General features: G+C 33.7%; 2 protein-coding genes across 2 annotated transcripts; one reads left to right on the top strand and one right to left on the bottom strand.

The window, feature by feature from the left end:
- Positions 1 to 439: 439 nt before the first annotated feature.
- LOC133676780 (formin-like protein 5) lies at positions 440 to 6,901 on the bottom strand. Its single transcript, XM_062098516.1, has 7 exons — positions 6,086 to 6,901; positions 3,985 to 4,669; positions 3,187 to 3,898; positions 2,895 to 3,094; positions 2,343 to 2,578; positions 808 to 1,684; positions 440 to 648 (listed from the first exon to the last, which is right to left on the bottom strand). The coding sequence occupies exons 1-6, from the start codon at positions 6,260 to 6,262 to the stop codon at positions 818 to 820; spliced, it is 2,877 nt and encodes a 958-aa protein (XP_061954500.1). The 5' UTR covers positions 6,263 to 6,901; the 3' UTR covers positions 440 to 648; positions 808 to 817.
- Positions 6,902 to 12,450: 5,549 nt separating this feature from the next.
- On the top strand, positions 12,451 to 13,759 carry LOC133700142 (21.7 kDa class VI heat shock protein). Its single transcript, XM_062123695.1, has 2 exons — positions 12,451 to 13,065; positions 13,392 to 13,759. Exons 1-2 carry the CDS (start codon positions 12,759 to 12,761, stop codon positions 13,673 to 13,675), a joined length of 591 nt encoding a protein of 196 aa, XP_061979679.1. The 5' UTR covers positions 12,451 to 12,758; the 3' UTR covers positions 13,676 to 13,759.
- The last annotated feature ends 35 nt before the right edge of the window (positions 13,760 to 13,794 follow it).

Here is a 13,794-nt window from a genome sequence, read left to right as displayed (position 1 = left end):
TTAATGCGTTGTATGCGAAAGTGATGAAAATTGAAGGTTTTGATGAGATCACTCTTGAGGAGGCATTTGATCATTTGGTCCAAAATGAAATGTTGGCAAAACTATTTATGGTAAAAAATGTTAATTTAAGGAAAATTTAGGTTCAGAATTTTATGAACCAACACTACTACAGGCCTGCTTGCTAAGATGGTTTGACTATGTTTAAAATTTGGGTTCAGACTATGTTTGTTATTTGACAAGTATGTTTACTTGTTTAATTTGGTCTAGTATGTTTATGTTTGTAATTTGAACTAATATGTATGTATATGACATCGAAACTTAATATTTATGCATAACTTTGTTTGATGTTAGATATTTATATTTATTTCTTTATTGTTAGTGATTAAATATTTATATTAAATATTTTATATATATTAAATAAACTTGAAAAGAAAATGAATTCATTAATAAATTATTTTTCATTTCATTTTCTATACCAAATACTGAAAAGTGTTTTCCAGTTTATTTTCCATAACACTACCAAATATCAGAAAATACTTTCCCAGAATTCACTTTTTAAAAAAAAAACAACTTTCCTGCAAACAAACAGAGCCAATAGGTAATGATAGCCACTGGCGAAGATCCGAAATCTTCCATAATAGCAGCAACCTGGATAACACGAGTGAAGGACTTTCTTAATTTCAATATCAATCCCAAGTTCACAGAATCACATTCTCTTCGACCATATATAAATATATACAAGTTCGATTGTATGGATTCTAAATGGAAAGAAACCACAAATTAATCGTTGATAGGGTCATAGCTTACCTCTTTCAGATTAACCATCGTCATCCGAGCTGGAACTGGAATCTTCTGTACGTCGCTCTGCAATTGCTGGAAATAGCTGCTGGCGAAGATCAGCCAACGGTTGTTGGCGCTGATTAGAGGGAGATGATACAGTAGATGCCTCTTTTTTCTGTGTTTTTGCTAACCTCTTTTGTGCCTCTCTCACCTCTTTGCATACCTTATCTAATATTATTAAAAAGTCTCGTACAATGACAAATAATCGTAAGCCCTCATCCTTCCCTGCATTCCCATGGAAATAATCACCAGTGCTCTTCACCAGAGCCATAATTCTCTTTTCTTCTTCCAGAAGTGACATGACATCAACCTCAGCATTCTGCACAAAACCTTTCAATGTTTGATGGAATCCACTATCTTCCTCTAAATTCTTCATGTCTTTATTCAGGAAATTTTGGGTTACTAACAATGACTGCCCAAGTTTAGCAGCAGATCTTGTTAAGTTGTCAGTATCCACGACCGCTGCTCTTTTGACATTTTCTAGTTCACTGCTCAAATGAGAAACAACCTGAAGACCAAGGCTGCAATAGTGCTCTTCTGTATCGGTGGAAATTTCCTCAAGGAGATCATCTGTTTTTATACTGACACTGGAAAGGCTCCGGCTCTCTCGTCCTGCACGAGCAGCTCTCACACCTTCAGAGCGAACTATCTCCTGAACAACAAAGTGCAAGAGAGTAGTCTTCCCATCTACTCCTTTTACATCAGATAATTTCAAAAGTGTGTCAAGCTTGAATGCTTGTGCACCACCACGGAATGTTCCATCATTCATTCGGTTGCCTGTTTTGAGAACAGCTTCTAGAAGCTTGAGGAACAATCGACTGTTTCTGAGCTCCTTGCAAGCAACCTGCCATGTTAGATGGAGATAGCATTTGCATTAGATGTTAGCAAGTGCAGAAATTCAAGAAATTGCCAGAAATCAGAGACGGATCAGTGAGAAACTGACCACTTTGCACAGTAATATATTCAAATTTTATAAATGTGAGTATTTATATGCAAACATGTGTCTTATATGCAAGAACATTCATACATTCTAAATGTGAAATTCATCAAGTCACAGGATTCTACCAGTTCTACCTTTTCTACCATATCCTGCCCATACTCTTTTGTATGATAGGTGGCTAGTCTCTTTCATTCTATAAACTAGATGGGATGCATGCACTTTCCAAGACACATAGGAAGGAGAATGATAGGAGGCACTGAACTGAAATCAGTATGTAATTTTTTTGCAAATAATGTTGTGTTGTGGTTCTTCACAAAAATTTATTTTTCTTCCAATAATATTTTTAATGATTTTTTAAAATATGTCTCCATGATTTGGTATGCCTTCCCAAAATCAAGAAGCATTGCAAGGGTCTACTTCCCCATATGTTGAAAAAGTGCAACTACCAAGTTTATAATTAGACTATGAGCATGGATACTTCCAACATATTGTTCGAGACAACCAGCTCCTAAAAGCAAGAATTAAACTAAGTGTTGAAGAAATACTATATCCAGTTGCCTACCTCTAAGGTTTCAAAAGACTCTTTACTGGAGGTGATCTCTTCCTGTAGAGTGCACATGAAAAGAAGTGCTTCCAGTCGTTTAAAAGCAAATGGGATGTCAACCAATGCTTTTAGGAACCTCTCAGCAGGCCCAAGTTGAGAAAGTTCACCACTGTAGAGCCTAAGCTTCAGTTCTTCGTCTGCTGTGGGTGCCATCCTCAACAAATTTTGAACGAGCTCTACAGGAAGCTCATTTCCTGGTTTTTTAATTAACAGAGGTTAGAATATGCTGATGCATTAAAACCGAAAGACACTATCGCTACTCAAGTTCCACAACCAATGAGATGAGGTAATTGCAACCATCCACACAGCCACACTATCATGAAAATCAGCCATACTAGACAAATAAGGTGTGTGAAAGGATTTTCCCAGAATAGGAACAGGATAAATAAAATACAATGAAATATCCATCCCCACCCCCCTCAACCAAAAAAATTGAATTTCTTGGAATTGGTGCAGTTTAACCTATCCATGCATGCATCTCTACTGAAAGAAATTAGGAGAGTTGATCACCTTCACGAAGTGCATCACAGACTTCTTCTATCGTCACATTCAGTGCCCGCAAAAGAATTGATAAATTTTGTGCCTTTTTGGGATCAAGTATTTGAATAAAATGGGGTGTTGGATCTTGGGAAGAAGACTCTTTCTTGCGTTCATTTTTGTTTTTATCAGGTGCATATCCAAACAGGGTTTCTATCATCTCCTCATTGAACCTGTAAAATAGCATATTCAGCAGCAAAGGTTATTAGGGATTCATGAATGAAAAAATAGAAAAATAACAATAAAATTCAAAAGTGTAACTTACTGGAATGATCCCGATTTAATCTGATGCCAAACCATGGAATGATCAGGGTTGGCTAGAACTTTGTCCCAGAAAAATGGCTTTAACTTGGCTTTAGGAGCATCAGCATCATCCTCCATACCAGCTCCTTCACTGGATGCAGTATTGGAAGGATGCTTTGATCCAAGAGGTGGTCGAGGAACTTTTGGACCTGAGGGCATTGGTGGTGGTGGTCGAGGAGCAGAACCTCCAATTGGAGGTGGTAGAGTGTGTGGACCAGGTTTCACTCTAGGAGCAATAGGTGGTGGAGGAGGTGGACCAGGGGGGCGAGGGCCCGTACTACTGGATGATTTTGCAGGTGCAGGTGGTGCAGGCGGGGGAGGTGGAGGAGTAGGACCAGCCTTACTGGGAGGAGGCCTGAGACTAGCAGGCGGTTCAGGAGGAAGTGGTTCTGCCCTTCCAGGAGGAGGCTTCAAAAAAGGGTTGCTGCCTGTCCTTCCTGGAGGATGTGGTACAGGTGTGTTCATCTTGCTGTCACCAGAGGATTTGGCGGCAGCACTAACAGCTCCTAATGACATACTTTCATCTAGCGATACATTAAGAGCATCAGACTTATTAAAACGGCTCTCCAAAGATGATCCCATTTTCTCATGGCTTGATATATTACCAAAAGAATGATGACCAAGCTTCTCTTGTTCAATAGAATTTCCTAAGCCAAAAGTTTTATGTGTAGAACCTGGAAGATCAGATTTTGAAGAAATATCAGATCTGTATAAAAGAATTGTACGTTAAAAGAAAACATCCGACAGACTATTTACTGACCAACAGAATAGTCACTTAAGCTTAGGCTAAGAAGGGGCCTTTCATCATTTCGTCTAGCTCCAGGTCCTCTCCAACAAACCTTAGTACAGAACAAGAAGAACAATGCCGCAACAACAAATGTCACTCCAGCAGTCACAACTACTGCAATAACAACTGTTTTATGGTTATTTCCATTATCTGGCTCAATAGGACCAGAGGTTTGACTAGAAGAAGAGTTTTCACTGGGACTGGGAGGAGGTGGCGTTAGGTGAGGAAAAAATGGTTCTTGTGGTGAAGGGACAGAGTTCGGAGTGGAAGCTGGAGAAGGTGCCAGATCTGGGGATGGTGAGGGACTAGGAAATGGTGATCCAACGACAGGCACTGGGGCTGGGGGCTCTGAGATGATCTGAAGCAAATTCCTTCTTGCAACAGCACGCCTTGTGTGATAATTATCTGCACCACCTTCATCTCCAGAAACATGGAACAGATGATTGTCCTTTCTTATACAATCTAAAAGAGTTTCCTTTAACTGGGGCTGCGGGACTTTAATCAATTTCTGAATGTTTTCTTTTGACACTGACCAACCCTTAGACCTTAGTTCACTGGCCCCATTAAATGTTTCCTCAGGGAAACAGAAGTTAAGATTTTCATCAGCTTCCTTCAGTTGAATCAAATCTACCTTGCAAATGATGCAAAGTAGCTCTGCCTGCAATCCAAAACAATTTCAGTAAATTTTTGTCCAGCTGGGAATAAGAAGACATCTATAAATATGAACTAAGAACAAGCAGTAGACACATACACACACATGAAGAACAAGGAAGTTTAAGTAGGCGAAAAAAGCACAAACACATTAAGGCTATGCCACATTTGCAGGGGGGAAGAGAGAAGATAAAATAATCAGTAAAAAGGAAGAGCTTGGAAGCGAATATCCCTACTTAAACATACACATCAGCATATGCAACATGGATATGATCATGGATGCAATAGTGCACAAACACTTCAGGTCAGAGGCTATTGTGGTATTATAATCCTCATCAATGATCATTGCTCATCTTCAGCAATGACTAGTTTTCGGATAAAAAAGAAATTATGATAAAAGAATTCCATAATTACAACTCTTCCACTCTGAATCTGCCCCCCAGAAACCAAAAAAAAGGAAAGAAAAATCCAAGACCCTAAACAGAGACGAGAAGAAGAAATTATGATAAATGTGTGCCATCTCAAGTGTTAGGGAACACAAAATTGTCATACACGTGTGGTAAGTACTATCAGATCCCTAATTTTAGTAATTTAAGTTTAGACCTATAAAATAAGAAGTTCAAATCATGAAAGATATAGCTATAATTTTCCCTTTTTGGATTTAAGGCCAAGGATATTCTTGAGTAAGTTTTCACACTTGGAGACTAATTCATCTCTTTAATCTCATTAAGAGCAGATTATTTATAACAAAACCATGAAGTTTATGAGAATTTTACTTCTCACATCCTGATATAAAATTTGTGGCTAATTACAGTGTACACTCTCTTAACCATCAAATCAACTCTCTCAAGAAAAGTGTAGTGTTGATACTTCTTAGAAATATCCTACTAAAATTTAATCCAGGTAGTGATGCGTGTCACATTTTAGCAGACCTAAGAGTGTATATTATAAAAATTATCAAGTTCTATTGTGGTATTCTGATCCTTATCAATGATCAAGAACTGAGAGAGCAAATAATATTGTTGTCATAACTCATGGGGGTGAGACAGTAGAATTAATCCAGAACTGAGAGTAAATGGTATTGCAGTAGTGATTCCTGGGTGGCGCGACAAGGTTAAATCATAAATTACTAAGCATAACTCAGAGCCAAATAATTTTATCAGCCAATAGTCAATATTATTGAAACAAATTAGCACCAATTTGCATACGTTTTGATGAATCTGGACCCATACAAGCCATATCTCTCATTTCTAGAAGTTAAGAAACATAGACAGCAGGTTAATATATCCGTTTCCCAACTCACAATCTATCATCATGAAAAAGGGCATTTCAAGCACTGGAAATTAAATAACCTCAATTGTGATCACAAATTTATTAAACTGCAAGCAATGGAATTATAGAAGAGTGTGGTACAAAGTCCTACCGCGTCCTTATCAACATACCCAGTTGCTGGGTCAACTAATTGCCTCAGAAACACTTCCTCTGTCCTTCCCCTGTATTCCAAGCTCACCACCACAGATGCACATAGCAGAGTCACCAAAAAACTGGAACAGCTTGACTTCATATGAACCATTGGTTGATGATTCATCCTTACAAGCATAAACTATCCTTCTCATTTCATCAATAGCTAAACCCCCTGTAGAAGAATCAAAACCCTTATAGTACCCTCATAGTACAAAACCAATCCAAAAAGCTTCCAGCTTTTACCATTGGACTCATTCCCAATTCAGATTTTATGCCTCTAAAACAACCCGATCACCAAAATCTAGATACAAATTCTCAAAATCCCAGATAAAATTTTTGCCTAAAAATTCAAACTTGGAATCAAAACTCAATTCACCAAACAAAACCCAGAATTTATCTTCCTTAAACAGCCCAAAATATAGAATCAAATAACATAAATATGCAAAGTTTTGCACAAATGAGGCTTATTTAGGACCTGTAATAGACCTAGAAAATCCAAAATGAGAACAGGAAATTCTGTGTGAAAAACAAAAGGGTGTTAAATCAATGACATGATCCAATCAAAAGAAGCGCAAAAAGGACGTTGGCCGTGACAATGCTGTTGGCCTGGAAAACGGTGGATTTTTCTTTTTCAATTTCTTCAACAAGGTTTCATTGAAAAGTTAGAGCTGACAAAGAATTTGAGAAAAATAGTAACTTTTCAAGGTTTTTATGATTATTACCAATGAAAACCTTATTTTTTAAAAAAAAACTTGTTGACATTGTTAGACTTCTTGATATAGAAAGAGAGAAATCGACAAGGAAAACCCAAATACTATTATTTTTTCTTTTTTTATATATATAAATTTTGTTTTTTATTTTTTAGAAAAAGAAATTGTGGTTTTTTTATTGACCTATTAAATATTGACAAGTGGTGATTCATTAATTCACAACAAACAGTCTTAATTAATTTAGTTGTAAGAAAAATTATCTTTATGCATTAAATACAACTATTGGTTTTAAGTGAAGATAGATACAAATGAGCATTTACCAATTTAGTGTGGTCCCACTTTCTCCCCCATTAAGATTTAGCTGAAGGTTTGTTTGCACTGTTTTGGGGAGGTGATGTAAATTATATTCTATAAAAATTTAATTTTTTTATTAAAAATTATTTTTTTATGTTTTAAATTATTTTGATATGTTGTGCTGATCTCAAAAATAATTTTAAAAAAATAAAAAATATATATCATTTTGATGTATTTCGGCACGAAAAACACTTTGAAAAACAACCGCAACCACACTTTCAAGCGATCATTAATCTTAAAAATTACTTATATTCAAAATAAGAACTAGATAGTGACTAAAACAAATTTAGCTTGTAACTTATTAATTAATAATTTTTATTAAAATAATATTATTTTATTTAAATAATAATTATTAGAGCTAACCGGAATGAGTTTAATGTGTTAATTTTAAAAAATTAAAAAAATATATTATTTTAATATACTTTTAAACTAAAAATAATTTTTATCATATTTCCAAATATATTTTTAATAACCTTTGAAAGAAAAAATAAAGTTTAAAATTAGGTTTACATACTTGTACATTTTCAAAAGTGATTACATTTATAAATCACAATTTAAGAACAAATCTTACGCGATATTGATGCATGGTGAAGCTGATGTTTTTTTCTTTATTGTTCATGAAAAGGTTTTTAAGATTTTTTTTTTCTCAGTAGTTAGGATATTCCCTCCATTCTAATTTTAGGTGAGATATTAGACATACTATTTATATTCAAATTAAAAGGTTTACGAGAAATTCTTTTGTAAATTATTGTTTAATTTTATCTTAAGATGATAATATAAAAAATAGTTCAAGGATGGGCCTATATTTTCATGGGAGAATAGAATTCTCAAGACTCTGAATTGCAACGAAGAAGCAGAATTTTTTATATATAAAAAAGAAAAAATACAGGTGCATAAAAACAAAAGTGAAGCAAGTAGAATAATAATATTCATAAGAAAAATAAAGTATTGCTTACTGAATGTTTACTTGAAAATATAATTGTGATTATTTTATAAAATATTTTTTATTTAAAAATATATTAAAATAATATTTTTTATTTTTTTAAAATAATTTTTTATATCAACGCATTAAAATGATTTAAAAATATTAAAAAAATATTAAATTAAAATAAATTAAAATATTTTAAAAATATAAAAATAAACTAAATTTTTTAGACTTGTGGGGACAGTGCTCCTGAACATTTAACTATGGAAGGGGGCCAAACAAAATGTTGACTATTCTTTAGACAAATGGGAATCCCATATGAACGATGACGTGGCAGGTAGCTTCAACACCTCGCTATCTACCCCTTTCGAAAGTCTCTAGTGAAGTGCCATTTACAAAAGGGCTCTCCTCTCTAGTCAAATCAAGCAATTGTTTTTTTGTTTTTTTTCCTTTTCTTAGCGAGAAAGAAATAATAAAGATTCCGTTTGATTTTTTTAATATTTTCAAGTTGTTTTAATATATTAATAGTAAAAATAATTTTAAAAAAATAAAAAATATATTTATTTGTTTTTTATTTTCAAAAATAAATAATTTTTAAATTAATGTTTTTTTATTTTTTTCTTTTCTTAGCGAGAAAGAAATCATGAAGTTTTTTTTACATTTTATTATACCAACTTTCTGTTTTCCGGTTTGATTTTTTTACATTAGATTAATTTAGGATTAAGCCTGATTGTTTTTTTTATTGTTTTAATATGCTAATATCAAAAATAATTTTTAAAACATAAAAATATATTATTTTAATATATTTTCATGCGAAAAATATTTTAAAAAATAATCACTTTCACACTTTCAAATATCCTCAAAAGTTGAAAGAAAAAAACTCATTTTCTATTTATCTTATAACTATTTTCTTTAATCATGATAAATTTTATTATACTAACTTTTTGTTTTCCGATTTGATTTTTTTACATTCGATTAATTTAGAATTAAGTTTAACTATTTATTTTGTTTGGCTTGGTATTGGCTACTCATGGTGTTAAAAAAAAAACTTACTCTCAGTTGATGCTCAATTTGAAAAAATTAAATAAAATTAAAACAATAAGAATTGAATTTGAACACTAAACTAGCATTGAACCATTTTTTCTCGCAAACATTAGTGACTGAATTACAAGACCAAGAGAAAGATTCAACCTTTTTTTCTTGGTCCCTTGATTTTTTGTTTTTTTCAATACTTGATGGTATTTTTTTTGGTTGCTTATACATGGGTGCCATGAGGTGAGAGAAATTTCAACACGCATTTGATGCTTGGTTTTGCAAAATAAAATTTTATTTTATAGATTTAAAATAATTAAAGCTTGAGAAATCCAATTTGATACCAATTCGAACTGAAAAGGACAAACATGTCAATTTTGTTAGTGCATACAACACACATGCCAGAGTGTATGGTGAAGCTGTTGCAACATAGTAGCATATGAGGCTTCATCTGATGGTGTAACACTGTTGTCCACGGTTGAGTTGAAAGTGATGAGGTGCTTTTTTTTATGGTGTGGCCTGAGTCGATGGCGAGTCTTTGATGATTTTTTCTTCTCCACCTTTTTTTTTCTCTTATCTCCTTGAGATTCGTGTAGCCTAACAAAATTGAAAGGTGTCATATATTTTGTTTTGTGTCAATTTTGGTCCTCATTTCTCTTGAGTGTTATTTTTTGTTTTGGATCATTCTTTGATATATATTTTTTTCAATTTCATCATTTAATATTGAACTTGTTAGGAATTGGTCTTCGTTTATTTTTTCAGTTGGGTGATCATTTTCTCATGACCTGAGTCATGAGTTTGAAAGATTAATTTGGGTTAACATCAGTTTTTTTTACACTGATTTCCTTTTTCAATCTCATCTTTCTATGAGGTTACTTTAGTTTTATGACTTAGCTAGCGAGCTTGGTAAGTTAGCTAAGGTTAACTCGAGTTTGTTTAAAGTCATTTTTTAAAATTAATATTTTTTTTGTTTTGTCCTTTAATATTAGGTTGATTCATGAATCAAGCTTCGTGATTTTTCCTGTTTTTTCTTCTATTAGGTTGCCCTGTTTGCATAATTCGGGGTCGCGGGTTTCGGTGGACTTACCCAACTTTGTTGGTGTTTTTATATGTCATTGTTTTAAATTTATTTTTTTTAATTTCAGTATTTCACATCAGGTTTGTTGGAAATTGAATATCATAATTTTTTTTATTAATTTGATTTCTATAGGGTTACCCTGACCTTCCAACCCAATATGCGAGTTCAACATGTTAATTTAAGTTGACTCAAATAATTTTTTTCAGTTTTTTTTCATTTATTTTTTAGTTTCATCTTTTATTATTGTATTAGCTAATAATTGAGCTTGCTTTATAGTTTGTTTTTTCCAAGCTTTTTTTTAGCAAGTCATCATGATCATTTTTTTTAATTTGATTAATTTATTTTTTTATCATATAATTAAATAAAACTAATTTATTAATTGGTTTGGTCTATAATCCTACTCATGAATTTCTTTTACTTCTTTAAAACATGTTTTCTAACATTTGAATAATTCTTTTTACATAGAAAAAATTTGGTCGACCCGTGAAACAATTCACCAATCTAGTTTTAAGCTAAATGTCCACACATGAAATGATATATTTATAAAAAAAATATTTTATTGCAATTCCCACTAACTTTCAATTCTGAATGATAACAGGAACAATTCACTTGTCAATTTAAGCCTCCAATAGATATATCTTATAGAAATTATTGAAGTAATTGCAGGGAAGTACTTCATGTTTTGATTTTGCAGGATAGGCCTTGTTAGCTTGCATAATCGGGCCCTAGTGCCCAATAACTCATCTCCTTACCCATGACAACCAGCCCAATGGGCTTCCAAGTTCAGCCATGAGCTGTCTTGGGTTGCAGATTTGTGCATTGTAAAAAACTCTGACATGCTTATAAATTATAATATGAAAGAGGAGTTTCATCCATCAATTTAGCTTAGGTAAATTTCATTGAGAGCCTTTTTTAGATTCGAGGGTTTACAATTTTTATGAATTTTTAGAGTTTTTCAAAGGTTTAATAGAGACGAAAAGGATGTTTCAATGGATATAAAAATTGAAATTTAAACTTTTTTGGCATGCTTTTTTTAAACCTTTTTTTTTGTGCAGTCTGCTGCTTTTTTTTTTTAGTCTGCTGCTCTTTTTTTTTTTTTTTGTGTAAATGATCTTCGTAATTGTGTTTAGTAGTGTGTGCTATTAGGATTTGGTAAAATTAGGAGAGCCTTGGACTGTGATGAACTAAAATGAGATAAAGTAATTGAACTTTGGGGGTAACCATTTATGTGATTTGAGCTATACTTTGATGACTTTCCTGTCAGTTCTGTAAGAAATTTGCAGGAAAAAAAAAAAAAACACCATGAGGCCAAGGATGATACACCCTCCCCTGACAGTGAACATGATCTTTTCCTTAATCGGTCTTCAACTTCAGTGACAGTAACTTGATTCCTGATTAATGAATGTGTCAAATAGCTGCAATTTCTCCTGTGGGTGATCGACTGATCATGGTATTATCATCTTATCCTATCCATTAGCAGATGCCTCCAAGCCTGTCATCTCGGTTTGTCTAAGAATGGCAATACAGGATTAGCCCTTTCCTTTTGAGAAAACTTCATTTGTATTTTGTGTTAAGACTTTCTTGTCTGTGCCCCATTATTTCAAGTGGCTCTGCGCTTGCCGTGAGTAGAAATTCAAGCATCCATCAGGCAGATACTAATGCTGCTTTTTGGAAAAGTAAGCTCCATAGATGCTATCGCAGATGCATTGTAATGCATAAAGCCTCAAAACCAGTAGTCAATAAAATTATTGGCACTACAAAAAGGAGAGATTAAAGATATGATATGTATATGTATAAAGAGGAAGAATGTGCAGCATGACATTACATAGAAATTATTCCTTTCACACAACTTTAGATATGAAGTGTCCTCAGCATTTTCCATTCACAGGTTAGCAATTACATCAAAAAGCAAGCTTTAAGTTGGTGGGTCATGCAAACTTTGCAAATGATCATCGCAGGATTTCCATATAGATTCTATGTTTAAGTTACTAAAGCAGTATTTTGCATATAGATCATGTGGTAATTAACATTATCAAGCTTAAATAATTGGTATAATTAATTGCTATATATATATATATATATATATATAGTTTTTCATCCAGTTGTTTTCATTCGCTTAAACACATCACGATTATGACAAGTTAGAGACAAAAATCTGATGAAGTGTCCTGCCGTGTAAGTTGTGTTGACAGTAAGGCATATGGTGTTCCTGGAAAACTACTGAAGATTCTCTCCTAAAGGCTAAGGGAGCTCTTCCATTCCTGCAAAAGTCATCTGTAGGTAGACTAATTTCAGTAGGTAGCCACATGGCATCAAAGCATGGCTCTTCCATTCCTTGTTAGTTGTTACTGTTGAACAAGGCCTAGAAGGAAAATATTCCTACTTGCTTTACAGCCATTCAAATATTCTCAAGGAATTTGTTCTATGCTTTATCAAAAGGCTCCTCTCTCACTATAAGAAGTCCAAAGCCTAAAAACTGTCTCCAGGAAAAGAAAAAAAAAAGGATTCTGAAGATTTTCAGCTCTAGTTGGTAATGGCAAGTTGGAAACAGCTTGAAGTTCATACAGAAGATCAAACTCCACACAAATGGAGTGTTTCATTAAGTGAAGAAACGTTCAAAAGATTTTTTGCCCATGGAAGTCCCACAGTGCATAAGATATTTGGTGATGGATCACTTTTCAGTCCATTGTTGTTTGGGAAATTTTTCGATCCTTCGGATGCATTTCCACTCTGGGATTTTGAATCAGATGTCTTGTTATCTAATCTTCGGAGCTCTGGCAAGACTAGTATTGATTGGTTCCAGACAGATGATGCTTATGTACTAAAAGCAGATTTACCAGGTAAGTGTTCTTAGCAATTCTCAAACATCTTTAAAATTCCAGAACCTTGCTTGAGATGATGATCATGAACCAAGGAAACTATAAAACCTCAGGAGTCACAGGCTTATCTTTCTGAACAAGAAAACCTGTCATATAATTGTCATTGCCATGTTCGAAACGAATTAGAAAATGATTTACTAATGATGTATTCAAAACAATAAACTCTTAGAAATGGAAAAATCGGAAGACTTGAAAGATAAGGGCGATACTCCATTGGTTAAACTGAAGCAAATTTTCCCTTTATGGAATGTTTTTGAATTTTCTCAACTTATGATTTGTTAAATCAGGAGTTGGGAATAATACCGTACAAGTTTATGTCGAAAATGGGAAGATTATGGAAATTAGTGGGCAATGGAAGCCGCAAAGAGATCAGTCGAAAGCAAAAGACTGGAGAAGTGGCCACTGGTGGGAACCTGGTTTTGTTAGAAGGCTTGAGCTACCAGAAGATGTCGATTGGAGGGAAACTGAGGCATATGTGAGCAATGACATGTTTCTGGAAGTAAGAATTCCCAAGAGCACTTCGGATTCTGGTACTCCAGGAAATGGCACCATGACCAAAAATTCTGATTAACTGTTAGTTTTTGATGTGTAAAAATTAAACTGCTCTCGAGGACATGTTTCTCCTAATTCCTAACAAATATAATGAGTTCTCTTACATCGTTTTGTGTGCATGACATACCCCTTTAGAAT

Source organism: Populus nigra, chromosome 1, assembly GCF_951802175.1.
Source record: "Populus nigra chromosome 1, ddPopNigr1.1, whole genome shotgun sequence".
Lineage (NCBI taxonomy): Eukaryota > Viridiplantae > Streptophyta > Magnoliopsida > Malpighiales > Salicaceae > Populus > Populus nigra.
Note: the sequence above shows the minus strand (reverse complement) of the source record. Positions and strands in the feature narration are given on the sequence as shown.